Source organism: Nannobrachium achirus, assembly GCF_963921795.1.
Source record: "Nannobrachium achirus genome assembly, chromosome: 1".
NCBI lineage: Eukaryota > Metazoa > Chordata > Actinopteri > Myctophiformes > Myctophidae > Nannobrachium > Nannobrachium achirus.
This window is the reverse complement of record NC_137810.1, coordinates 24,016,940-24,044,445: the sequence shown is the minus strand read 5'-3', so window position 1 is coordinate 24,044,445 and position 27,506 is coordinate 24,016,940. Positions and strand designations below refer to the sequence as shown.

The 27,506-nt window shown below is 42.4% G+C and overlaps 1 protein-coding gene across 1 annotated transcript; it reads left to right on the top strand.

Moving 5' to 3' along the window:
- Positions 1 to 588: 588 nt before the first annotated feature.
- Positions 589 to 23,962, top strand: cdc34a (cell division cycle 34 homolog a). The gene is made up of 5 exons (XM_080723524.1): positions 589 to 1,306; positions 15,438 to 15,524; positions 16,379 to 16,476; positions 19,652 to 19,786; positions 20,540 to 23,962. The coding sequence occupies exons 1-5, from the start codon at positions 1,124 to 1,126 to the stop codon at positions 20,760 to 20,762; spliced, it is 726 nt and encodes a 241-aa protein (XP_080579650.1). The 5' UTR covers positions 589 to 1,123; the 3' UTR covers positions 20,763 to 23,962.
- The last annotated feature ends 3,544 nt before the right edge of the window (positions 23,963 to 27,506 follow it).

Below are 27,506 nucleotides of genomic sequence, written 5' to 3'. Positions count from 1 at the left end.
TTTAGGTATCCATGTGTAACCCTGAGAATGTTCAAATGAAACTAAACAGACCATTATTTGTCCATTAATTTATGATGGGATATGCAAACTTGAGTTACTAGTTACTTTGTAGATTGTTATATTCCAAAACACTCTCACCACTAAAGCCCTATATAGAGATGTCGGCTATTTTCAAAAGATTTTACATACATTTTGAACTTGTTAAGAGCACTTTTACTTTTGGTACTTTAAGTATATTTTGATGCAGATACTTTCGTACTTTCACTCAAGTACATTTAGAAAAAAATGACTTACTTGTAACAGAGTATTTTGTACATTGCAGTATTGATACTTTTACTTAAGTAAAAACATTTAGTAAAGTAAAGACATTTAGTACTTTTTTCCAACACTGTACAAAAGTTTGAGAATCTCTGGTCTAGTTCCATCTTTTTGGCACAGCTGACAATTATGCATTGGTACTCCAATTCCCAGAAAGCCTTGCTTGGCAAGCTGGAGGACTCAAGAGACCTCTCTGGCTCTCTCTTTCAGTTCACTGTTTGTCTGACTGAGAGCAGCAGCAGTGGAGTTGAGGAGTAGACGGGAGGGAGAGAGGATATCAAACCACCTCGCTGCAATTGACAAAAAGAGGCCACGTTTTGATCACAGCCAGGGAACTGCTCGCTCCCCACACAGAGTTTGTTCCAACGCAGAGGTCTGTGCTGCTCTGTTGACGGCACTGAGCAGAGGACACGCGACACGCGTTTAATCCGTTATGAGGGGAGTTGTTGAATAGCAATACATCCGTGAGAGGAGGCTAGCGATAGCAGGCTAGCTATCTTCAGCTAAAAGGGGTTCGTATTCAGTGGGTCGTTATTGTTTTGTTTTAACGGGAGATCAACCGAACCACAATAGAAGAGAGCAACAACAAACTCTGGCCCCCCAGAAAGTCCACCAGCCCCGAGAATTCTAGAGCGTTTTTTTTGTTTGTGGAAGGAATCCATTGTTGGGTCCTGATTCTGAACCAAAGGCAAAGGGGGGCTTCTTTTTCTTTGTTGTTATAATTTGAAGGGGGAGAAAAAACACCGAAGCTAGCTTTTGTATAGCTGAAGATCGGTGGGTTTATCTCTACGGATTGTGGTGGAATATGGCTCAGCATGGACACCATGTAGCCAGTTCACAGAAAGCACTGATGCTGGAGATGAAGAGTCTCCAGGACGAGCCGGTGGAAGGCTTCAAGATAACTCTGGTGGACGAGTCTGACATGTACAACTGGGAAGTGGCGATATTCGGACCCCCAAACACACACTACGAGGGTGGTTATTTTAAGGTGAGTTATTGCAGCCCAATGTTGGCTAAACACAGTCGTGCTATTGTTTAATTTAGCTAGTCAACATGGAAGTGATTTGCTTTTGAATGTGTATTAAAGAAAACGTTACAGTTGACTGATACTCCCCGGATGACTTGTGTGTGTGGTTGTTTGTTCCTCATTTTCAGGTTGTGGCGTTTGTTGCAGTTTTTACAATTGTCTTATAGTAAAGTACATTTACTTGAGTAAAATCTTGAGGTATTTGTACTTTACTTGAGTATTTCTAATACTTTCCACTACACCTCAAGAGGCGAATATTATTTACTCCACTGTAAAATAATTATTTGACAACAAGATACTTTGTAGATTTTTACATTGACGGGACCGTACCTATGTTCCCCAGGTTCTATGTTCCCCACTTGCCACCTAAACCTAACAACCCTAACCTCACTAAAACTAATGCTGTGAGGTGGGGAACATAGAACCTGGGGAACATAGAGAGGACCCCCTTTTGGAATGCCTCTTTGTTCAACGTTTCCTTATCCTTAATCGACTCCACTACGTCAGTGATCTCAGCTTAACATTTGTTAACTTCCTCCTTGTCTTTTTGCCAAGGAGTCGTCTTTGTTGATCAGGCTGTTTATAGCGAGGGCCTGTTGGGAACGACACCCAGCAGAGCTATTATTAGCCATCAGCCACATGGTCCCATTTGACACTGTGATACTTTTGGTGCCTTCATCAAACATTTCCTTGTTTCCATAATAACAGCTCTGTGTTAGGCCAAGCCCATCTAGCTCACCTTTCCTTTCTGTTTAAGTTGGCTGGTGATTGAATCAAGCCAAGCCTCTAGGGCCCCTGAGTATTTGTATATTCAAATAGGCCTATACTCTGTGTGTGTGTGTGTGTGTGTGTGTGTGTGTGTGTGTGTGTGTGTGTGTGTGTGTGTGTGTGTGTGTGTGTGTGTGTGTGTGTGTGTGTGTGTGTGTGTGATCAAATGCACGTTTTTATTTGTCAGGGTTTTTATTTGTATACAGCAGTTTTCAAAGATAATTTGTTTACCATTAGTGATTATTGGTCCTTTTTCTTTTACCATCACTCACTCTGACGTTTAGCATAGACTGTGTTGCCACAGCCCATGCTTGATTCTTTTAAATACTGTGGTTCAAGGTTGTACTTTATTGTTACATCTTGTGTACAGGTACATAAGAGTAAAACTTATTTTGCTTTGGCTTCCTTCGGACAATGCAGCAGGCAGCAGCATATAACAGCAGAACACAAATATCGTACAAAGTTTTGAGGGGAAAAAAAGAGCAAAGAGGGAATAAAAGTAAAATCAAGATGACAAGTCGCAAGAGGTTGTACAGGTTCAGGCCCTAAACTTGCACGATTATTTGTCCTATTAGGAAGTCCATGTGTTGACTTCACTTAACCCAGCAACCGAAGAGAAGACAAACATTAACCATTTCATTACATTGCATATAGTTGAAAATAAGGACCTTCTTCATGATTCGATTTAGTAATATTCCTCTCTTACAGGACAACACATAAGCAGTATATGAGTCGCATTGTGATTTATTCTCACATTGAACATGGTTTAAAACTCCTTTCTAGATATTGTTCGAGTTGATTAACTGTGCCCTTGCCCTATTTTATCCGAGGGGTTTTATGAGGGCTTTCCATCCATATAACAGGATAATGTGATCTTATGAAAAGGCGACTGTGGTTGGGTTAGCCAGCTTATCATAACCGCACAGTTCTTTGAGCCATGCCTCTGTTCAGCCACTCTGTGCTTTAAGATTGCTGTCCTTGAGGAGCCTGTTTGGTTGGGTTGTCGTTTTCTCTCTGTGATTCTGAGCACAAGGTTAAGGCCCCGGCCAGGGCAGCATAGTTGCTGCACACTGTTTGTGTGGGAGCCCTGTACCAGATTCCATTGTTGGTCCAGGAATGCGCAGCTTGGCTGTGAAATGCACCGCTTCGTTGTGAGTCATTGTTCCCTGCTCACTCTCCAACCAACCAGTTTACCATGTCATGACTGTTTTTTTTTTTTTTTAAATCAACCTGTTGAGAACAGGGAGGATCTTTCAAACGGTTGGACTCGCCGCTGCCTTGTTCGTCACAATTGGGCTGTCAGTCAGTGACGTCACATGTAACTTGGCTGAGTCAGGTTGTGTTTTCATAAAATGGGCGTTAGTCATAAAGTTTGTTACACAAGAGCAGATGAATTGGTTAACTGTAGACCAAACAACCATTAGTCACCTGTCTTTGGGGTAAAGTTTAGTAGTAGCAACAACAATACAACAAAATACCCTACCATACTGTGTTGTATCACCTTGCACTTTAGCAGTTCACATTATAAGAAAAGTAACCTTAAGGCCTCTCCATACTTCGACCGAAATGTTCGGTGAGTTGTGTTTTCCGACGTGCAAATTTCGGAACTCTCGTTCGGTCCAATGCTTTTCAGAAGTCCCGAGGGATATAATTTTATGGTAGAAAAGGACCTTTTGACCGAAAACGGCGGTTTCGGTCGAAGTATGGAGAGGCCTTTAGTTTGTATCCTTACGTGGGTCGTATCCACGGTGTACCTGAAGTCACAATAGAGATGGTGACATCATTACATTCAAAATCAAACTGTTAAGCTTAATTTATACTCTCAGCACACTAGGCGTACCTTGCCAAAAAAGTACAGATCTACAAGCTTACCAAGGCGCTGCAATGCGACACATTGTTGGCTTGGCATCTTGTACCAAATATTAGACCTCACAGAGTTGTGTCTGAAAAACAGGGTCCTGGTCGCCCACATCTTCCACCTTTGATTTGATGGTGCTCTCTGTGGTAGTGTTAATAGTCATTGTTTATGTTTACCTCACAGCGTTCTCGTATGACGTGAATGACGGGCTTCTTATTAATGAGTCCGTCTTCCAGGGCAGGTTTTAAATTCGAAAGTAGAATTGACTGCAAAGCTTAATGTTATATTCGAACCAGTGCCAGATTCATGTTACATTTAGATTGACACAAGGGTCCTCGCATTGATGTAGACAGTAGTCACATTGTGTATGAATGTTAATGTAAAAGATTTCTTATCAGTTAATCTTGAAGGCCTATCCACACCAATGCAACTCCTTGCAACATGCAACTATTTGCGACTATTATCTCCAATGACAGTTGCAAGGAGTTGCATTGGTGTGGAGTGGCCTTAAAAAACTATGTTGCAAGGAGTTGAAACAAAACTGTTGCAACAATGTGTTTGTATGCCCAAGAGCATCGTCTGGTGAATGGCTCAGTAAAGGCCCATGGTGTCGTCACTGGTGCTCAACAGAACACCTTGGCATTGATGAAAGGCTCTTGGCACTCTGGCAAAGTACTCTACCAAGCAAGGGCTTTGGGATGGAGATGGAATATGGCAGTTGTGTCAACATATCTCCACAGACACCTGACTGGAGGAAGGGTCTTCCTGTTGCCTTCATCATTCTCCACATCCCACCGACATCATCCGCCTCCAAGCACACTGGTTTCCGTTTGGAATACAATACTCCCACTACAAACAGACCAGTGCATGTGTTGAAAAAACTGCCACCTGTGTAGATGAGGCATCTCAGTCTGACCTTTTTTGAGTGGGTGCATACATTTTTGGGCAGCACTCCTGGAAGGAGCTAAGCTCCAACATCTGAATTTGTCTAGGCCCCCAAAAAATTCCCGGGCTCTGAAGTGTAGCCTACACCTGGCCTACATCCTGGCACAAAGTGCTCAAAGTTTGTTGTCCGGGCTCTGAAGCGTCCCTACATCACATCTGGCCAACGGTATACCTTGGCACAAAGTGTGTTGTACGCCCAGAGTCACATTGGCCAAGCTTCGCTTGATGCTTAATGAAATTAACTCATAAATAGCACTGCTCACTTCAAACTAGGTGTGATTATCCCCCCCCCCCCCCTTCCCTTTCCCAATGATCATTGCAATGAGTAGACTCCTCATATATACTACTTTCTCTCATAGAAAAGTAAAACTCGACTTATTCTTTCCTTAGAATTGTTTACTTATTTGTGCTTATTATATTGTAAAACTTTGTTTCCATCTGCATATGACACAGTAAGTTATGCAGCCTGTCTGTGTAGCTGTTCATTTGTTTCTCTCCCTCCACCTCAAGGGAGTTTCACCAAATCTGAAAAAGTTGTTTTGTGTCTGTTGCATCATTTCACTCTATTTTGTTCGTTCCATTTTTCTCAGAGTCTCAGGGGTCTTGTTTCATTAATACACCAGCAGTCCAATTAGCCCCCAGCCAGCCTTTTAAAGTTCCTACTTTTCAACACTGAGTTCATCTAGCATGGCAAACCATGTTTTAGAACTTCTATTGTTTTGGCATTATTATCTTGTGTTTATGCAGGATGTGTTGTAGGAATTGTTCAGTTTGTTTCATGTCACCGTCCGTTTCACTGTGTTTTCAGGGTTATCATGGTTTGGTTCAGTTTGTTCTTTGGCCGTGCCACTGTTTTGCCACTAGCATACAGTACACACCACTGTGTCAAGCCATCGTGTTCACAGCCGACTTAAATGACACCGGCCCTTCTAAGCTAATCTTGTCCACTTGCAATTTCCAACTGTTTCGTGTTGCCAAGTTTGCCAACCATGATGTCATCGGAAGGTACTAAGAGTTCAACCAGTAGTTGATCACTGTCCAAGGGGATTGAGAGCCACGTGCGGCCACAGGGTTGGTAAATCCTCAAAGGCAATGATAGTAGTGAATGACACCTGGATGGTGTAATGAGTTCATGAGAACGGTTTCACCCCTAATATATTATGGTTTCTAAATATATTTTATGCATACTGAGGACCCATACGTTTTTGTTATTGATCCAGTTGCTTACACAGTAGATGTATATAAGTATCTGTTATTGTGCTTGGTTTACTGCCGCATGCAATAATAATAAAACTAGGCATAAATTATAAAGCTTTGTGTGTATATAGTAGATAGATATCTCTGGTTGGACAACCTTTAGGGAACCCTGGATGTCCCTAAATTAATATTGTATAACCGATTACTTGGCCTACTTGCTAAGTGGTACTTTGCCGTGACACAGCAGAGCCCTCTATGGTTTTCCATTGGTTTCAGAGGCTCACGAGGGACAGCTGGCAGAAATAGCTTCATCCTGCCCCTCAATTTTCATGACACCTTGCACCAGAACAGCAAAAGAAACCTACACCGCAGTGCACATACACTACAGTGAGGTCATCTGGCTCTTGTGCGGACAGATTTCTGGTGTGGGTGACGTAAGGCAGAAACTACGCTGTGTGTGGTGGTGTAAGGGCTCTGTTGTGACAGAAAGCCTGGGTTCTGTGGAATCATCATGGCAGAGACTCGAGTAGGTTTTGTTGTATTTGTGATGGGGCCGTGTCAGCAGCGCACTGAGCGCAGCTGTGTCACACAATGTCATGAGGGTATGCATGGAGCCGGCACAAGGAAAGGGGTCACTTTATCAGTTGTACTTCCAAAAGGGATGGAGTCTGCTAACATCGCATGCGAGCTCGGCGGTATTTATTAACGGGCGAACAGAACTATAAGCTGGCCTTTACTTGTAGTAATCATTCATGTCAGTGTTCCATATAATTGACATAACGGGCATTGCTGAAACTGAAACTCCAATAAACCGGATGACATCCAGCTCTTTTAATATCTCAGCTCTGCAGTCTGCATGTTTTGCATTTTAAGCCAGTAGATTCACCAGTATCCTGTTTAAAGATGGATTGGCTTTGGGCCCAGGCCTGTGCAGCCAACATATGGCTGTTTAGCTTCTCTGACTTAGGCTAGTTGACAAGACACTAGCTCTAAGAGAGAGCTTGTATTTGAGGGCCAGGGGGCATGTAGGAGGGCTGCAGTGTAAAAGAGGCCCCAGCCCTGCTGCACAGCAGGGCAGAGCTGGTTTGGTCCTGGCTGGCCTGCTGGAGTCATGTTTCCCCTCCTGGCTGTGTCACGAAGAAACCAGAGCTAGGTGAAGGAAGAGGGCGAGGAGTTGATACAGAAAGAAAGGGGGACCAAGAGCGGCTGTGCCTCCCTGGCTGGCAGGTCTGTTCTGTGAAAGGAGAGCCTGCTGTGAGCATAGGTGACCAGCGGGCCTCTAGAAGCACAGAGATGGAAGAAGTCTTTCTTAATGGGTCCCAGTCATGTACCCTTGTGTGTATTTTTCCCATGTATGGGTGACTAATGTGGTAGTCACCTCACCAAAAGCTACAGTTAAGTCATTTAGCTGCTGGCAGCAGGTACTGTAGCCTCGAACAGCCATGTGGCACATAGGCGCGCCTGCTGCGCGAGGCACATTACTACAGGTACATCTCGTTTTCTATTTATCATCTATAAAATGTACTAAACTAGTGAAAACAGCAGATGTACAAGCACACAAGATCGGCTGTTTTCACTAGTTTTGTGCGAGAGTCTTGTATGATGAAGCAGGGCCTTAAGACGTACACTTTTGAAACTTGGAGATACAAGGTTTCTGCCCGACAGTGACGATATTTTAGTGATTATGTTTCGAGGAAAATGTTGAGATAATAGCCATTTTGGTTAGAACTGACTAAAATGACTTTGTACTTCAAGTTTACAATGTTAATACTAAATATTTTTTCAAATGTCCAAATAAATTCCAAATATTATCAAATTAACTCGCGGCACCCCTGGACTCCCTTCGCGGCACCCCAGGGTGCCCCGTCACCCACTTTGAAAACCCCTGATGTACATGACACTACTAGTACATGCCACTACTAGTACATGCTACTCACCTGCTATGCAGGTGAGTACTTACTTATGGCTGAATGGTTCGACCTGTCTGGGTAGGAGAAGCCCGTGGTTTGTTTCCCGGTCTATGTGTCAAAGTGTCCCTGAGCAAAACAATTGCTCAATGCTCCCGGGACTCTGTCCCCCTAGTGCCCACTGCTCCTAAATGGCTACAATGGGTTTAATGCAGAGGACACATTTCCCATTTGTGCTAATAAACAGTGACCAAAGAATTGAAATTCTTTCATGAATAACGCCTTGAGATGAGCCATCTCGTTGTCAAGGGGGTCTGCACATTATTTACAAAATGTACATGATACATTTAAGACAAAACATTTTACAGATAATTCAAGCAACTTCAGACAAAACAAACTAAACAGAAAACAAAACATACCGTGATGAGCACAACTACAACGATAACAGTACACAAAGCACATATATGAATCATTGCGTCATAGATCTGTCATAATGATTATTGGTCAAAACATGATTTCGTCGAAACATGAACAGGTGATCTCAAATTTTAAACAATTGAAAAGATGTTATTGAACGAATATGAGCAGGTAAATTGAGTCAGAAGGAGCTTTAAACAAAGGATTTCTTTGCAACTGATGTAGACACAGTTGGAACTTCAAAGTAAACCTGTGAACAATGTCTTAGTGGATGTATGGAAGTGAAAGGTTCCAAATACTGTTTTAGATACTGTGGATAATGAAAATGAAGACATTTAAAAATGAACTGCCTCCAGTGCTGCTTTCTTTTTGATGTGGGAGATGGTAGATTCCAAATTGTTATTATTATTACGACTGAAGTTGGCTGCTGTTTGTTTGTGGAATTATGAGATGTATAATGTAATAATTTAGTAAATTAATTTACTCAATTATATATTAATTGTATTTATGATAAAAGAAATTGCACTGACAATTTGACTGTTAGAGCCGCAAGCTGCTGTGCACGTCTGCACGATCACGGTCTCATGAACTTGAAAGTCCTCCCCAATTTAACATAGCATTTTCCCAAGGACGCAAGGCTATTCTTTTGCGTTCTTGGTACTTTGAGAAGCTGATGCTTTGTACCTCCACTCTGCTACATATGCTGTGATTCAGATTACTGCCACCTCCTGGTTCCTATCATGCAGGTGCAGAACATGTGTGCATGTGCAAGTCGGTTTTAGTGGTGTGTAACTTTTACCTGCCTCAAAGACGTGAGGCAAAGCGATTCTGATCAGTCACTGTGTTGAAGCAAGTAGGGCTGTCACGATATGACATTTTACATGACGATTAATTGTCACTCAAATAATTGGCGATTAACGATTTAATTGTGTTTTTGTCGTTAATTACATTTCTGTTTGGCTTTTAGGCTTTGAAGTTGTACATGGTAGATATGACACATAACCTAAATATACAAAGAAATTACTGACATATTTGACAACTTACTACTTAAAAAATTACTTTGATAGTGATAGTGGAAATAGCCGATCTACAAGCTCACAACGCGTCGCGATGCGAGATCATGCGACGTGTAGTGAGCTTGTAGATCTGCTATTTCCACTATTTCGGAATTTTTTCAACATGACGATTATGACAAAATAATTGCGATAATGTCAAATAATCACGATTAGACGATTATGTAATAATTGTGACAGCCCTAGAAGCAAGTCAGCTTGGTGTGGCTCTGGCAGGGCCTTCACGGCAATAGATCTAAGCCAGGTCTTGTCCCGTCATTCAAACAAACTCTTTACATCTGATCTTTAGTCGTGCAGCCGAAACACTTTGACATTTTGTGTTTACCTTCTTGGAGAGGAGAGGGCGTTATCTGCAGCCTGGCTTTGCAGCGAGGCATCTCCCTCATGGTGTCAGTACGGCTCTTTGGTGTGGAATTGGATGTCAGTGTGACTCATTGGCTCATAGTTTGCAATGCTTCTGAGTTTTCTTTAAACTCCTGCCCGCCTTTGGAGAGCTCAGTTAATGATGCAGGGGCCTGTTGGTTGTGACAGTGAACAGGATCGTCTCTGGGACCCACTAGGGGTGTGTGTATGCATGTACAGGCGAATAAAACACTGCAGTTCTTGAGGTCTTACACTCCTAGAATTTGCACAGGACCAGAGAGGAGGAGATTGATGAGATGGAAAGGGATAATTGAGCAATCGGGGACAAGAAGAGGTCATGATTTATTCTGCCAGGGTTTCTTTGCTGCCTGTGACCCAGTTTGCTTTTCCTTCCCATCAATCTCCACTTTTGTTTCTCGTCACTCACTGTCTTTTACCCTCTCTAACTCGCTGTGAGACTGTATAAAGGCTGTTCACATGCCTCTGAAATTTAATTTGAATATTGGTCTTAAAGATCAGATTAAAAAGGTCATTAAACTGTCACTTAATGGCATCTATGTCCCCTGATAAGCTGTTAGAGATGAAACGTTTGGGCCATGGACGCTGTTAATTCCACATTCAATCCAATTAGGATCCATGGAACACCAGCAGTGGGATAGCATGTTGGAACAAACATGCTGAGGCTAGCACATTCTGACAGGCATGGCCTGATCCTGTTTTTCCTGCACCAGCTTGAGAGACCTGAACTACACAGAGTCAGACACATGCACACAAACACTGACTCATACATATACAGTATACGGTTGATGTTTCTGAAGCAACTGTGGTTCCCTCCCACTCTCTGTATCTGTTGCTGCTTGATATCAGTGTGTTGTTGCCGTTTAATTTCCTCAGGGCTCACAAGAGAAAACTGTGTGCGTGTGTCACACACATGCATGAGCAGCACATGCTTGGCTTTGATGATACGTTACCTTGCATATTGGCTTCATAGAGTGGTGTTGAGACTGGGGAGCTTCATGGCAGAGGTAGATATTTATACTTACTTTTTTGAAGTGTACCTCATGTTCAGTATCGGCCCTAGGGAGTTAGTGAGTTCTCCTCCTCTTCCACTGACCGACTCATACTCTCTGCATGCAGGCCAGCGTGGTCACTCGTCACTGCCTCTCTTCCCTTCTCCCTCCCTCCCTTCCATCGATTTGAGTGGAACTGAGCCTAGGGCTCGGTGTCAGTTGGGAGGGTAGGCCAGGGGTTCAGCCCTCCTCCTGCAGCCATGGAAAGTTTCTCCCAGCCTGCATTGCCTCGCCTGCCCTTCCTGCCTGCCATGTGAGCTGTGTGATATGGTTTTCCAGCCTCGCCGGACAATAACCTTGTATTCTGTTCTATGAGTGACTGCCCTGCCAGGCCGTTCTTCTGTCTCCTGCCTAGACATGGAAATTTATAGGATTTTAGTTGTACACCCTTAGCAATTCTGCTTTTAGCAGTCGATTTGTTATTGTGTGTGTGTGTGTGTGTGTGTGTGTGTGTGTGTGTGTGTGTGTGTGTGTGTGTGTGTGTGTGTGTGTGTGTGTGTGTGTGTGTGTGTGTGTGTGTGTGTGTGTGTGTGTGTGTGTGTGTGTGTGTGTGTGTGTGTGTGTGTGTGTGTGTGTGTGTGTGTGTGTGTGTGTGTGTGTGTGTGTGTGTGTGTGTGTGTGTGTGTGTGCAATTTGATTATTGCTGAGTCTGAACACAGTCATGGAAACGGTAGAAAAATGCCTAATGACATTTTGAACATTTTAAAATAAATTGCAAATGGTCCTTTATCTTTTCGTTTTCAGCAGCCTAATCACAATGATGTCATTATTCTGCAATGAACTGTCAGAAATCATGCTGACATTAATTAAATGTAGATTGTCTGAGTTTTTAATATACCGTGCTGAAACTGTGCCATATTTGAGCTATACCCCATATTGACGTAGTTAAATCACTGATGGGGATCTATAGCTGGTCCTGTTAGCCTTTCTGTTTCTCCATCCACCATCTCTTTCCTGCTTCCGTTATCTTCCCCTCAGAAACTGGATAATTTGTCTTTGGGGAGGGGAGGGGGCGACATGACACTACAAACTAGTGTTGCATATTTAGCAAATATGATTATTTATGAACATAATGGGTGTATTTATTCCTACTCACTCAGAAATCAACACACCAATGACCTACAACCACTCCTTGTGTACAACTGCTAGTACTTCTTGTGTGTCCATCCAGTGTGTACCATTGTGTCTCCAACCTCTGGCTCAAGTGTTGCCTGGTCCTTCATTAAGCTGCATGGTGAAAACTAATACTGTTGGCTTCTAACAGGGATCCATGGTGGCACTGTAATAAGGCACTTGCTTTAAAAAAGCATTCGCTGCTCACCTTTCAAGGCATGGATATCCCAGTGGCTGCTGTCTGGGTGTTTCCACTGGCCTTTGTGATCACTCCCTGGTTGCATTCAACAGTGGTGGTGGGTGACCCACCAGGAACTATAAGAGGACTGAAGATGGGCAACACTCCAGCCCACTGCTTCCCAAGCACTGGGTCGGGACCCATTTGTGGGTCACAGACACATTTTTATGGGTCCCTGAATTTGTTTCCTACATTTAGTTTTTAATATTTCAAAACATTTTCAAAAAAGGCGATTTCTTTATTTTTTTATATGATAAAAAAAAAGTTAAAGTAATTTCATGATTAAATCAAATACATCTTAGAAATTCCATAAATTAGAAAACAAATGTCTAAGTAGTATTGAAAATTACCGATCTACAAGATCACTGTGAGCTTGAAGATATGCTATTTTAAATAGTTTGGGCAAAAAGGTATAATTTTTCCTTTGGGTCACGGGCAAAAAAAGGAAAAAATAAAAATAAACAACGTTTCAGAACCACTGCTCCAGCCCATGCAAAAGTGAGATTGGAGGGTCAAAAATGCATTTCAAAGGTGTTTCCTGGCAACAAGATGTTCTTCAGTGATTAAATGGAACATAATTCATTGGGCCCAAAATGCTGTGTGACAGTCAGTCTTGGTTTGCTCCTTCACTGGTTTGTTGCCAGCCACTGGTTGTTTTCACTGGCACCATTTCAACCCCCTGCTGAATTAAACACAATTATTAGGATGGAAAATGGTTACATGATGGAACTTGTTTATTTGTTACCATCAGATCCCCATTAGCTGATTCCATGGCAGTCCGTCTAGTCTTGCATTAGGTCCACAATATGCACACTGTAGTAGAAAATGAAAACACAAAAAAGTAGGGATGCACCGATATATCGGCCACACATCGGTATCGGCCGATGTTTGCCGTCATCGGTCAATATCGGTATCGGCAAATAAAGCTGACATCAACCGATGGCAGTAGCCGATATTTATCTGTTGTTGATAAGCATGCATTTTGCGCTGGCTATGTTGGTGTGTTGGTTATTTTCATGCCTATCAAGAGAGTAGATTCTGAACAGTTATTTCTTATAATGATTTATTCGTTTCCCAGGCCCAAAAGGGGAAATAATAACACCAAAAAGGAAATAAACAAATATCGCTATCGGCTAAATTGTTATTCTAAACATCAGTATCGGTATCTGCCAAGAACTTCCATATCGTTGCATCCCTACAAAAAAGTGAAACCCAGAGACTGTTGGTGACAATGCATTTCACAACACTTGTTCTGTTCACAACTTCTTGACGGTACCATTTCAGTGCTTATTTAGATTTCGGACAAAGGGGTTCAGGTCTGAGTTGTTGCTGCTGCAGGGCCCTCTCTTTAGCTTGGCTGCTATGTGTTCCATCTGTGCCAATCTGTAATTTGTACTATGTTGGCTTGAACCCTAGGAACTCTAAAGGACGCCAGCTCGCTGCAATGACCAGCCAGCCTCTGGTTTTCTTTCTACAAACAGCATTGCATTCTATTAGGGATCTGTCACTGTTTCCACCATGCCCATCAAGCCTGGCCTGCACACTGGGGACCATGTGGTTATCATTCCACTCTCAGAATGAATGCCAAAGTACGATACATGAATTCACATTCAGTGACAATAACGCAGAGACTGAGTGACAATGTACAAATTCACATTATATACCGTACGTACATACACATGACTACTGTCTGCGATGTCAAAAGGAGATGATTAAAGGCTCATAATGCACTAGCTTTACAATATGGCATCATAACATACTGTATGCCTCTAGATTAAAAGCTCCAATGCGGCGGCACATGGATACATGTGATGTATGTTGATCACAACCCCTCTTAGTGGAAATCCTCTCTCTAAACTCCACTCCCACCTCCAGTCCACTCCACTCCCCTTTCCCCTTCTCCCACACACCAGTCACCCTCCCCCCAGACATTTGGCACAGTGTTGGGCGTACCAGCTGACCGTGCCAAATCAGCAACTCTGTGTGTGTGGTTGGGAGGAGGGGTTATCAGCAGGGGGGCTGCATGTGACTGACGTGTATATGTGAGTAAATATGTGTGTAGTCAGTCTAGTTTCTATAAAGGCTACACGCCACCCCCTCCTCACTGGTTTGGCCTGTGGAATGGGAGGAGTGTCTTTCTGTGCACGCTCTCTTCTGACAATAGGATTTATAAACCTCGCTTGTGTGCATGTGTGTGTGTCAGTGCACAAAGATTCAACTGAGTGTGTGTGTGTATGTAGTAGATTGTCTTGTGTTGCAGTGACAGCTGGAGCACACAAGCCCTAGTCCCCTACAATGTCTTTACCCAGTCCTCTAGGCTGCTGGTTTCACTATAAGCTCCATACTGCAAAGCAGCTGAAAAACCCAGCAGGCCTGCGCGAGAGCGCACCCTCCTGACAGTATTACATTACACTGTCATTACCTCAGTATCCCCCCCTCCCCTCCCCCATTAATCCACAAACACTATTACTAGGTTTCTTTACAATCAGCTTTTAAACCCCAAATCGGCAGGATAGCGTAGGCCTTTCATTCAGTAGATGCTCGTCAGTCACCACAGTGCTGTAATATGTAGGCCTTTGTTAAGAAGTGCATTCATGGGGACTCCTCTGCTAGGCAGCTGCTCTCTCTATCTCCTATCTCTTTGCTCGTAGTAGTGCACTGTACTGGATTCAATTACCCTGGGACTCTGTTTGTCCGTGCCTGCAAGCAGGGTACATTTACCATGGTGGATTTAATACACACACACACACACACACACACACACACACACACACACACACACACACACACACACACACACCGCAAGACTTCAATGAGAAAGTTACTGGGAAAAAAGCTTCTTTTTTTGTTTTTGTTACTCAGGCCATCCTATGTAGAACAGCCCAATTAAAACTAGACCTTGACAAGATTGAGTTATTTTATCGTTATGAACTCAAGGATTACTGATTTTAGAAAAAAGTGAATCGGTTAGAAACTAGGCAGTTTGAGTCAGTAGTTACTATTCGGCAGAACGTGGGATAGGAGGATACAGTCACAGCAGACCTTGTTCCAGTGCCCTGTCTCTGCCTCTTGCATCACTAATGGGCATTTCCCCTATTTTCTCTCTCTCTCATTCTATCTGCCTCTATCTCTCTTTCTTATAGGCTCGGATGAAATTCCCCATTGACTATCCTTACTCCCCTCCCGCCTTCCGCTTCCTCACCAAAATGTGGCACCCCAACATCTATGAGGTAATTGATTTTAAATGTGTTTAATTTTTGCTCAGATGCCCCTCTCGTGGCCTGATAAATCTACCTTAACTCACTGCTTAGAGTTAGATTAATAGGGGGATGGATCCAATACACACAGCAAGATGTCTGTAAAGGCCTGATTATACTATGTGTCCATAGTTCTGTTTATATTACAATTGGTGTTTGCAGGCATTTTCCACATGTGCACACTACTTTACACTAGTAGTGTTGCAAGACAGGTTCCACTTCTGCATGCACAACTCTTCTGACAGTAACAGCTATACAAAGCACATGTCGTCCTTGGTTTTAACGAGTCATAATGTGACAGATCGCCTCACACACAGTTTCCTCAAAAAGGAATTTGGGCATCAGAAAGTCACTGGGGAGATTTATGGGACATGTTTGTTGATCAGCATTTGTATATAGGCCTGTCACTATTATTATTACATAATTGCCTAATCACAATTATTTGAGAATTTCCTTGTTGAAAATGATTTTCAAACATTTTCCGAAAGTAGTGGAAATAGTCGATCTACAAGCTCTCAAAGCGACCAGCTATTGCCACTATTTCTTTTACATTTTGAAAGTATGATAAAGTTATTAAATATGTCAAGTATGAAAGTTATTTGTCACGTCGGCCCTTTGGTATCTCTTGATAAAGCCAAACAGAAATCTGATTATTTGTTTAAATTCATGTTCCCAATGTTCAATGCCAAATACACGATTAAATCACAATTATTTGTGTGACAATTAATCATCAAGTAAAAGGACATGATGGTGACAGTTCCGTATTGTTGTGGAGCAGCCTACTTGGTATGGTGGTGTACTGACAGAGCCTGTGTGTTGTCTAACAGAACGGGGATGTGTGCATCTCCATCCTACACCCCCCAGTGGACGACCCACAGAGTGGAGAGCTACCTTCGGAGAGATGGAACCCCACACAGAATGTCAGGTACATGGAGCCTATAGATTCAATAGAATAATGTTCTCTCTGCTTCCTGTTCTGGGACACGTGCCTTGGATAGGAGAAGCTTAAAGGACAACTCCAGACTAAATAACATCTAGGCTCATTTTCCTACTTATTTTGATCCCAAATGACTGTCCGTGAGGTTTAGTAGGCAGAAATGCCCCCTGTCGTCCAGTTTCCCCAGCAGCCCTCATAAGCCTATCGCTTTTACACTATTTGTTGCGGTCAAAAAAAATGTTTTGTACATTTTACAGCTAGTAACACACAAAAAATATAACTTTTCACCGCAACAAATAGTGTAAAAACCATAGGCTTATTGGCTCCACTCTATGCTATGAGGTCTGCTGTGGAAACTGGACGACAGGGGCATTTCTGCCTAATAGACCCCATGGACAGTCATTTGGGTTCAGTATAAGTTGGAAAATGAGCCTAGCTGTTATTTAGTCCGGAGTTGTCCTTCAAGCTTGTTGGCTCACACTTGTCACAGCCAAGCATTTGCTGGTCTTTTGGAGATCCATGTATGAAGTTCCCAGTTAGCTTGTGACCCTAAAGCAGATGGGGTCAGCTCCCGGATTATCTGAACTATTTCTTTAAAATGTGCTCTGGTCAATTATATGAAGTTGACCTTGATGGCCTGTGATATATTTGATTATTATTAACTTGATGATATCCACATTACGGCCCATGGGATTTGTTAATTGATCACATACGTGATTAATTGACTGACTGACCTTTCTGTCAAACTGGCTTCTTCTGTTCGCATTTACCATCTCATGAATTACTGCTCAAGTGCTGCAGTGTAAATGCAGCAAGCGGCCAAACATGTTGTATTATTCATTTGCCTTATTTCAAACACTTGCTTGTGTGCACTGCAGACATACATTTATTTAAACCCTTAAGCGCTCCCGATGTCTCTCTCTATCTCAACAGCTTCTGTTAATGCTTTACATATGAACACAGTTGCACGCACACACACAATAGTACATTCTCACCCCTTACAGCCGGATATAATTGCATCCATAATAATGGACTGACTGTAACGCGTCAACAAAAAAAGAAAATGTATACCTAATTTTGGGGCCTACAGTAGATCTTAAATGAAAGTTGGTGCCCGGCCGCACTCCATTGGCTAGATGTACCACCCACATTTCTCATATTCAGTTGCATATTGAATCAGTAGATTGGTCATGGCCACACACACCATGGTGATTTCCTTCACTTGTATTTGGTCATAACACGTAACTACTCTACCTGCAAAGTCTTCATAACGGGCTGGGTTAGGTGGTCCTGAGGAGACTCCTGGCCCAGCAGAGCTGTTATGTAGTGTTTACCTGGTACCATGAAGATTTGAATCTAATTCTACGTAGATCTGAATCTGCTGCATAGATAACCTGTTTGACTTTGCATTACGTAATACTGTAGTTTAAGCTAGTGGTTCCCAAACCTTTTTTAGCTAGTGACCCAAAAGAAAAAAAAATCGTTTGGCCGGGACCCAAATTATTGAAAAAACGCGTTGCAGTTGTATATCGGTTATTTTCACAACTTTTTAATTATTGTTATATTTTATTTATGGAAATTCTTAAAAGTTTGTTTCTTTGTTTAAAATGTATAAAATTCTCCCTTTCTTTTCTTTCTTTTTGAAAAAAAAACTACTTTTTGAGAAGGGAAGATTGTTGAAATATATATTTTATTTTGTCATGGGAAAAGAAAATGGGATTTTTTTTTGTTTTTACTCGAGTCGTGACCCAGTGGTTTAAGCTGTCTATGGTGTGTTCAATCATTAGATGTTTTCGGTGAGGCGATTTTGTAGCACAAATGGTAGTTAAATATACCAGTACAGCGGTGCCGGCCGGGTGGTTAAGGCTCATCTCTCGCGTAGGCTTTGATGCCTGACGTGAGTCCCTGGTTTGATTCCTTGGGCCCGGCGAACATTTGCTACATGTCACTATCCCTATACCACTCTCTCCCTCTTTTCTTTCTCTTTACACTTTAAATAAATACACCAGTATAGAACACAACGCGACAGCATCAAATATTCATAGTAGAAAGTACAGTATAAACAATAGGCACTGGTGGCCTGTTGAATTGTCCTCAACAAGCGGCTCTTGGAGCAGAGTCCAAATCAATAAGACACATTAGAGACAAAACAACGTGTCTGGGGCTTAAGGGCCTGGCTCTCCTCACCTACTGTAACCCACATCTGTCTTTGTTTTCCTTCCTTCCTGTCTGCTTTTCTCTCTCTTTCCGCCGATGTCTCTCTCCCACTGTCACTCCCATCTCGTCAAACTATGAATGTGCAGCTGTTCCCCTTGCTTGTTTTCCCCACTCTTCCTTTGCTTTCTCGTAAGCTGTCGACACACCAAACGTTGTTGTCCAGACTACTACAGTGAGTCTGTAAGTCGAATGAAGTCGGGAGATCAGTCACTCGTCAAAACGTTGCTGAATGCACGTCTCTCCGCGCTGCATCGGCAGACGGCTATTATGGTGCTTAAAATAGCCTATGGCTTGATGTTTTATAACAAACATACACATGAACATGTGCATGCTTAAATCATTTGAGAGATTATAAAGATAACCACTGCACAGCAGGGTGCTTAGGACATGGGCACAAGGTTATCTGTATTTATGACTATTTTGGTTTATCATCTTTCATATTTATATTTGTGACTGCAGCAGTGCAATGTTCACACAGTCATATCCTTTTGCTTCAACTAATGCTCGATATATTATAATAAATGGCTTGAAGGATTAGAAAAATGTGTCACAGCCTGTCATTTCTGTTGGACTACTCTAGAATAACGCAACGCACAAGCCTTGCGCATCTACAACGTAATCAACGTTTCTTCATCATTAGAATGGGCAATCTGTATATCCATGTCCTATGAAATAGTTGGAGACAACAGATTTTCAGCCACGGACCCTTTCCAACACCTATCGCAGACATGCGGTCGGTGTCTTGGGGGCTTTAAACACATCATCTTCCCCTGTCACCTTCTTAAGTTGCTCACATTCTACTCTCCCCCTGCCTCTTTCCTCAAAACGAAATATCTTCATGGGAAATGCTGGCTGTTTACTCTGAATGTTTGTCCCGTAATTAGGGATGCTAGTTGTTCACGTGTTTAATCCGTCTTTCATTTGCCCTCTTTGTCCCCCCAACCAGGACCATCCTGCTGAGTGTTATCTCCCTGCTCAACGAGCCCAACACCTTCTCTCCAGCCAACGTGGACGCCTCCGTCATGTACCGCAAGTGGAGGGACAGCAAGGGCAAGGACAGAGAATACGCTGAGATCATTAGGTACAAACACTTTCCTTTTTCATAAACCCTACTTCAGTGGTTCTCAAACCTTTTCAAGTTAAGGACCCTGAAATTGACACTTATTAGCCTGCAGAACCCCATTTGAAAAGTATATGGTTAAGAGAAGATTTTTATGGCTCTAGCTGTGATTTTCAACCATTTTAATTTCAAGGACCCCCAGTCTCTGGCTGAGACCCCAATTTATATTGTAAAATCAATGTTAATTTGACTCTGAGAAATTGAACAAATGGACCGAACGAGTCCATTTGTACACTCTGATTTACAGACCCATAAGGGTCCACTTGGTTCCTCACATCATTTAGCTCCGGACCCCCTGGAACTCCGTCAAGGACCCCTTTGAGAACCAATACCCTACTTTGTCGTACACAAGTGTTGCGTAAAGGTAGTGATAATAGCCAATCTACAAGCTCACAATGCTGCGCATGTTTGTGAGATCGACTATTCTTGAAAGAATTTGAAAGTGAAAGTGTGTCAGTGGGTTTTATAAATATTCAACCAAAGAAAAGTATTAACAAGAGTCTATGGCTAAATAACTTAATTGGAACCATTGGAACACAGGTTATGTTTTGGACATGCGTTACTTTGTGCCGGCCCAGACAGTGACAATGTGTTTTTCAGACCAGCAGGCACACATTGTGCTGCTACTGAAGGCCTCTCATCTCATTCGTCCGTGACCGTGGGTAGAACTCTCTCTATCCTCCGTTTCATTCTCTGTCCTGTCCATCCGTCCAGGAAACAAGTGCTGGCCACCAAGGCTGACGCGGAGCGGGACGGCGTCAAGGTCCCCACCACGCTGGCCGAGTACTGTGTGCGCACGCGCGCGCCGCCCACCGACGACGGCTCCAACCTCTTCTATGACGACTACTATGACGACGAGGACCTGGATGAGGACGCGGACGACAACGACGAGGACTGTTGCTACGACGACGATGACTCGGGCACCGAGGACTCCTGACCTCGTCCCCGCCGCCCCCTTCCTGCCCCCAGTTCCCCCCCACCGCCCCCTTCCCTTTACCGTCGTCACAAACTGAACTTTTAATCTCTCGCTTTGCCCTCGACCTCTTCCAGAACCCCTGTCGTCGCCTCTACCTACCCTGGTCCTCCTCCTAGCACAGGTTCCAACTCCATCCCTGGTGCAGCGTACACCTGCACGTTAAAACAGACACAACACAGAACATCCAGATGCATTTGAGAACAGGAAGCTGCAAAAGGCTTTTGCTCTTAATTTGCTTTTCATGTGTTTTTTTTTGTTTTAGTTTTTTTGTCATCAGGGTAGAGGTTACACACACAATCACTGCCCAGCACACTAGGGTTTTCTTTTAACATAACGTAATGGTTAGTCATGCAGAGTTTTTTTTTTTTCTGCTTTTTTGTTTGCGCCACTGTTGAAGAACTGGATTGAATCTAAAGCAGTTTAGTTCTTTAAGACCATCTCATTATCAAGACTCTCATTGCTGACTTCCTTTAGGAAACTCAGACTTTCCTTGATAACGTCAACATGGAGGTATAAGTAATGAATGGAATTCCGATCAAGAGCTAACAAGCAGTGTGAAAGGAAGGTATTTTAGAATAATGAGAAGAAAGCTTTTATTAAGAGGGTATACACAGTAAAATATTTTGTGTTAATGTATCCTTTTGTAACTCAGAGAATATACCAAATGGACCCTTGCATTGGTTACGTGTGTACACTCTGAGTTGAACTCACACTGAGGATTTTACTGTGCATGTGTTGGGAGGGCTTGAATCACCTGTATGTGCTTCGATCACAGCCTGAGCCGTATATGTGACCTGTGAACGCCATTTGATGCCCTGCTGTCTTTCACCTTTGACCTTCCCGAGCCCCTTGGCTGGTGCTGCTGTGAACAGGGAAGTGTTCCACGTCAAAAACTAAACAAATCGGTTCACTCCCTTGTGCCTTCCCTCGCTTCCTTTCCTAGATCCAAATTGCTATGTAACAAACCACATTCATGTCTGGGTACTTCACCTAGCAAACCAAACGGGCACAGTACATTCTTAATTTAAACCTGAGACTTAACAGATGCAAATGGATGAATTATCACTGATGATTTTACCGGGTACCAGCCAGGCTGAGGGAAATATTTAGGCTTAATAAGGTCGCTGTGGAGAAACTCTTAACTGCTCCCTCCAGGATTGAGAACAGACTATCTTTTAAAGTGTTTTGATCAACTCCTGTCATATCTGTGAATGATGTAAACATGGTTGATAAGATAAAATGGCTTTTGCTAGAGAAAAAGAATAGTCATATCGCTTGAAACGGGGATTCCCGTCCTGTCCTTACTGCCACTCTGCCTTGTCCACAAAGCCTAATTTATAGTTTGTCGTACAGCCTTGTCGCTAGCAAAAAAATCACGGATTCTCATGTCGATAGCGCAGTGCATCATGCCACATTTTTTCACTTTAACATTGGTTATTTTTGGCAAGGCACACTGTTGTAAAGTTTGAACTATAAATGAGGCTTTAGAGCCCATACTTGCAGTGGCCTGAATTCATTTAGAAGTTAGTGTATGACTTTGAGGCTCCTACTTGTGAACTCCGATGTACTGTATTTGAGACCTATGCAGTCAGTTGTTGAGTGTATTTAATGTTTAATATGCAGTGCTTTGGCAGTGGCCTTAAGCCTTCACTACTGGCATTGAATAGCACAAGCCAGTCCCAACTCAACGTCTAGCATGGGTTTCACTGCCTAATGCACCCAATTCTAAAAATGGAACCAAATGAACCTGCACAGGTCCATTAGGTTCCACTCGGGAGTTAAGGGGGACCTTGAAATTAAAAAGGTTTGAGAACAACTGTTCTTGGCCACAGAAGAGCTTCCTCTTCTGAGGAGGGATTTCACCAGCCTTCTCAGTGATAAGATGCCCCCTACTGTTAGGTCTGTTGACATGTGTTCTGTCAGCAGCCATCTTGAATTATCTGAATCTGTGAGCACTCCCTTGATGCCTCACAAGAGTTTGGGTAGCAGTGTGAATCATTATGGAGGGTGCTGTTGACCTAATGGGGTTTTGTCATCAATATAGACTCGTTTGAGGCCTACAAGTCTTGGCAACGCCCTTGGGGTATTGCCCTCACCCAGGCCACCCAGTTGCACACATACACAAATACAGCCATTCAACAGTATTTCAAGAAAAGTTCTCCACATTTTTGTATTTTTTTTTCTTCTTGTTTTTCAGTAGCGTGTGAATATTCACTGAGTAAAACATGCCCACTTAAGTAGACGAGTGTGGAGAAATGTGAAAGCGGGGAGGATGGGGTTGGCCTTCAGCATGGACAGCAGTTCTTTACTAGCATGCTATAATGACATAATATGCTTATGGTTTTAGATCTGGTGAAAAGGTTTGTGATGGTGTCCAGAGATGATTCTACCTCTGGATATATACTCGTGTTTTCGAAAACCGTTGTGAATGGGCTCTGGGTGTGCCCCCCTTTTGGTTTCTTTAAATATTTTTGATGTAATGCTTTTATCTTTCTGGGGCATGAACCACAATGTTTATTTTTTATTTTTTATTCTATTATGTATTAAATTCTATGATTTAATTTTTATTTTTTTTACCCGTTAATTAAATTAACAGGTTATTCATTGTTATGGAAGAATGTCAATATAAACTGTTGTGACTGATTTTAGCAAACATCAAAGATAGGAATAGTTGTACAGAACCAAATTGACACCTCATCCCCATCCCACATGTAACTTAACCATTCACCTGCTCTTGAATGTTCTTTGACAAGTATTCAATTGTTAGGAGTTGACTGATGTACAGCAACTCCTCCATGAATGACCCTCCCCATGCATCACTGTCCAGGTGAATGGGATTTCGTTTTTGTCAAACTACTGATTTTAAACATGCACACCCTTCCACCCGCCCCGTTTGATGAGCTCTCATTGGCAAGCCATCACTGGAGGGAGTCCCCAGCTTTAACTAGAGAAAACAGATAACGCCTCAGGAATAACCAAGCGAGACAAAGCGCAACCTTTTCCAACCGAGTGACCCTGACCGACCTGATACCGTACCCCATCTCCACCCCATGGTGAACTAATGGTCCCCTGATCAGCTTGTCCCCTCCAAATGCTCACCACCTGGCTTCAAAAGACTGTTTACAATCTCTACCTTGATATGCACATGTCGATATTTTGACGATCACTTGATGTTTTATTTTTTTTCTTTGTATTTTCTTTTTTTCTTATGGTTTGTAAATCTATTTAAAACCTACAAAAATAAAGATCTTTATTAGATGTTGAGTGTTTTTTATTCCAGTGGCAGGTGAGAAAATGTGAAAACGTGGGCATGAATGACAGGTCTTCAGTTTAGAGTAAGCTCATGCTCATTAATCTGTAAATTCATTTATTTTTAACTTCTCTGAGCAAAATGTAAAGGTGCTGTAAGTGATTATTGTGGGCTCACCTGAAAGGCGAGACCAGTATGTTATCTTCATTATTAATAGAGTGAGTTGCATCGCAGACAGTACAAAGGCAGGGCCCTTAGCCAAGGTGTGGAAAATCTGGGAGTGGTGTTAGCTGGAGTATTGTTTGAGCTTCACATGACAGTTAGCACGCTGTAGAATATAGTCACGAGCGAGCCCACACTCTTTCGTAGGAACAGTATCTCTAGTTTGTTATAGTATTAAGATGAGTTGACTAGCTCCACATTCCTACATTGAATAGCTCTACAATGGTAATTGCTACAGAGGGGTCTTCCCATCTCTCCAACTCTTTAGTTAACAGTTTGTGAACAAAGTGATGTAGCAACAAAGTAAGTTCGATATGGAGATTCGTTTTTTCAAGATGCTACCATAACTCCTTTAAAGAATGTTAAAAGAATGGCTGTTCTAAAATGGACGCTGCTTATCTTTTTGGTTTTCTATTCTCCAGAGCCGCACTTGGTTCACTAAGTGGGGTCCCAGCGAAATTGGTTCATGTAGTATCGAACTCAGTTTAACCACTTTTTATACTTAATCTTTTTGAAAAATCTGGAATAATTGTAAAACATTGTAATTTGCAACTAAATAAATCTTGTCTGACTCCCTGGCATAAAATCATTTCAGGTGAGGGTAAGGCAAATGCTGTCACGTGTTGAAAGTGGCAGATCTACAAGCTCACAAGGTGCCACAACCGATATGTGTTGTGAGCTTATACAGTGAAGTGAGTGAAGTGAGTCTCACTTTAGAGGCATATTCACATTTTGTCATAATTGAACAAGACGAGTGAACCAAATAAGATTTGAACTAAAATGGTAGCTCCTTCCTATTCTTTTCACTAAGCTGTAAAATGATAAATCCTGTCTCTGTGAATGTACAGATGTAACTTGAATGCAGTGTCTTATGTTGAAAGAAATGCCCTCTCTGTGTAGAAATCCATGCTATACGCCACATCTCCAGTATCGACTTGATTATGTTTAGTTCAGTGTGGTATCACACACTAAAAATAGCCGACCTCCAAGCTCACAGCGCGTCGCGCTGAGCTTGGAGGTCTGCTATTTTAGATATTTTCACCAAAAGGCCCCTTTATCTCCAAAATCTAAACACATCTAACATTATGTCTATGTGCAGCTTTTTTGCTTTAGCTCTTGGCATGCAGTATATGTTATTCAGTATTCTAAAGTGGGAACAATTTTCAGAATTTTCAAGTTAAAAAAGAACTGCATTTGCATATTTATGTAATATAGATAAATAAAATATACAATTAAAACCAAACTGTCTGCATTAAAACAGACTCAAAAACAGTTACAGTGAGTAAATAAAGAGATTGGTAAAGCCACACCAATACAAGTATAAGCGTATATAAATAAAACCAAAATCTGCCTGTGTTAAAATAGACTAAAATAGGTTCACACATACAGATAGGTAAAGCCAACAATACAATATAAAATTGTAAATGAATAAATAAAACCAAACTCTGCTGTGTTAAAACAGACTAAAATAACAGTTACTCCCCTTGTGAATCTAATAATATCATACTGATGATGTCAGTATTTTTGACCAAATATGAAGAGATGGTGAAACAGTGGATGAGAGATTATGAATTCACCAAATGTGAAAGGTATTACCATGACTTGTAGTGTTTCTCTCATACCATGCTTTTGTTTTCTTTCTGCATCTATGTTTCTGCACTTTGAGACATTGTGTAGTAGTAAGCAAAACTATCTTTATAGTCACACCAGAATCTATAATCTATATCTATATTGCCCAGAATCTCTGAATGAGTCTGTGTCTGCCTCTGCCTGTGATTTATAAATGTCTATAAATCCACAAATCCCCATATATGGAGATCCCTACACAAAATAGCTATGCCAATATGGACACACTGAGACATGACAGCGGGGCCAGAAAGTGCTAAATTCTAGAAAGGTCAGAGGTGGCGGTGTCGACTGTAAGAACAGAGTTGATCTTTACAATGTGCTTCGTATCACAATGGCTTCCATCGACGACATGGACACGCTGTGTCCTGACAGCAGACCACCTGTTTATTGGGTTTGAACATTTCCTGTTCATAAGCTTTGTCCTGTTCATAGGCTTCAATGGCCTCCCGTTCAACCCGTTCAATGGCCTCCCTTTCCATCCTCTCCTGTTCAATGGCCGCCATCCTTTCTTGTTCTTTGACATCGATCACTTTAGGAGCCTTGATTTTTTCGTCTTCGACATATGGCCCATCCTGGGCCTTGTCCGCTTTAGCTTTGGACTTTGCCTTTTTGGTCTTGGATTTGTCCTGCTTGGACTTGGACTTATCATGTTCATCGGCCTCTGCCACGTCCCCTTTAGCAGCCTTGGGATGTGCCTGTTTTTTGATCTTAGACTTGTCCTGGTCACTGGCCTCAGTCGTGTGTTTCTCAGGCTTGGGCTTACCCTTATCTGCCTTTGACTTGTCAGTCTTGTCTTGTTTTTTAGCCTCTGACTTGTCCTGTTTATCAGCCTTGGGCTTTTCCTGGTCAGCCTTGGATGGGTCCTGTTTACTGGACTTGGACTTGCCTTGTTTATCACCCTTCAACTTGTCAGTCTTGTCCTGTTTTTTGGCCTCTGACTTGTCCTGTTTATCTTCAACCTCAGTCTTTTCAGCCTCACCCTGGTCCTGTTTATCTGCCTCAACAGCATTGTCCTGTTCATCTACATCTTCCTGATTGTCGGCCTCCAATTTGTCCGGTTCATCGGCCTCAGACATGTCCAGTTCCCTGTGAATACCTAAAGCCGAAGAAAACCAAGCAGAAAAGCTATATCCTCCTCACATACACGTCTCAAATGATGTCTAAGTAGTAAGACAACGTACCTTTTATTGCCACCAGGCCATGCTTTGTGACGCAAGTTGGAACTTGTGTTCGTGGCTCCATATATGGCAAAAGGTCAAATCAAATTGTAAACCTGTCAAAACCGTAAAGCTTGTCTAAGGTAGCAACAGTAACCATAGGAGGCAGAGGTTATAGCGACCATTCTATAGGTCCTCACTACTGCTAATTATAAGATAGCACAATATCCATCTACTCACTCTGCATCTCATTGGTGGGCTATGTACAGACCCTTAAGACACCTGTTATGACATCATTGATGGGATTCCAAGTTAATACAAAGTAGCCTACAGTCTTTATTTTCGCTGAAAGTTAGCATGCTGAAATAAAGCCATTGTTCTTAAAAAAATCACACCCGTGTGAAGTGGAGCTGTGTGTGTGCGTGTGTGTGTGTGTGTGTGTGTGTG

What these genes read in the sequence shown, in the direction of transcription:
- cdc34a (XM_080723524.1), top strand. Translation starts at nt 1,124, where the DNA reads ATGGCTCAGCATGGACACCATGTAGCCAGTTCACAGAAAGCACTGATG. An exon ending in GGCACCCCAACATCTATGAG is followed by an intron (nt 15,525 to 16,378) that starts GTAATTGATTTT and finishes GTTGTCTAACAG; the next exon opens with AACGGGGATGTGTGCATCTC. An exon ending in GAATACGCTGAGATCATTAG is followed by an intron (nt 19,787 to 20,539) that starts GTACAAACACTT and finishes CCATCCGTCCAG; the next exon opens with GAAACAAGTGCTGGCCACCA.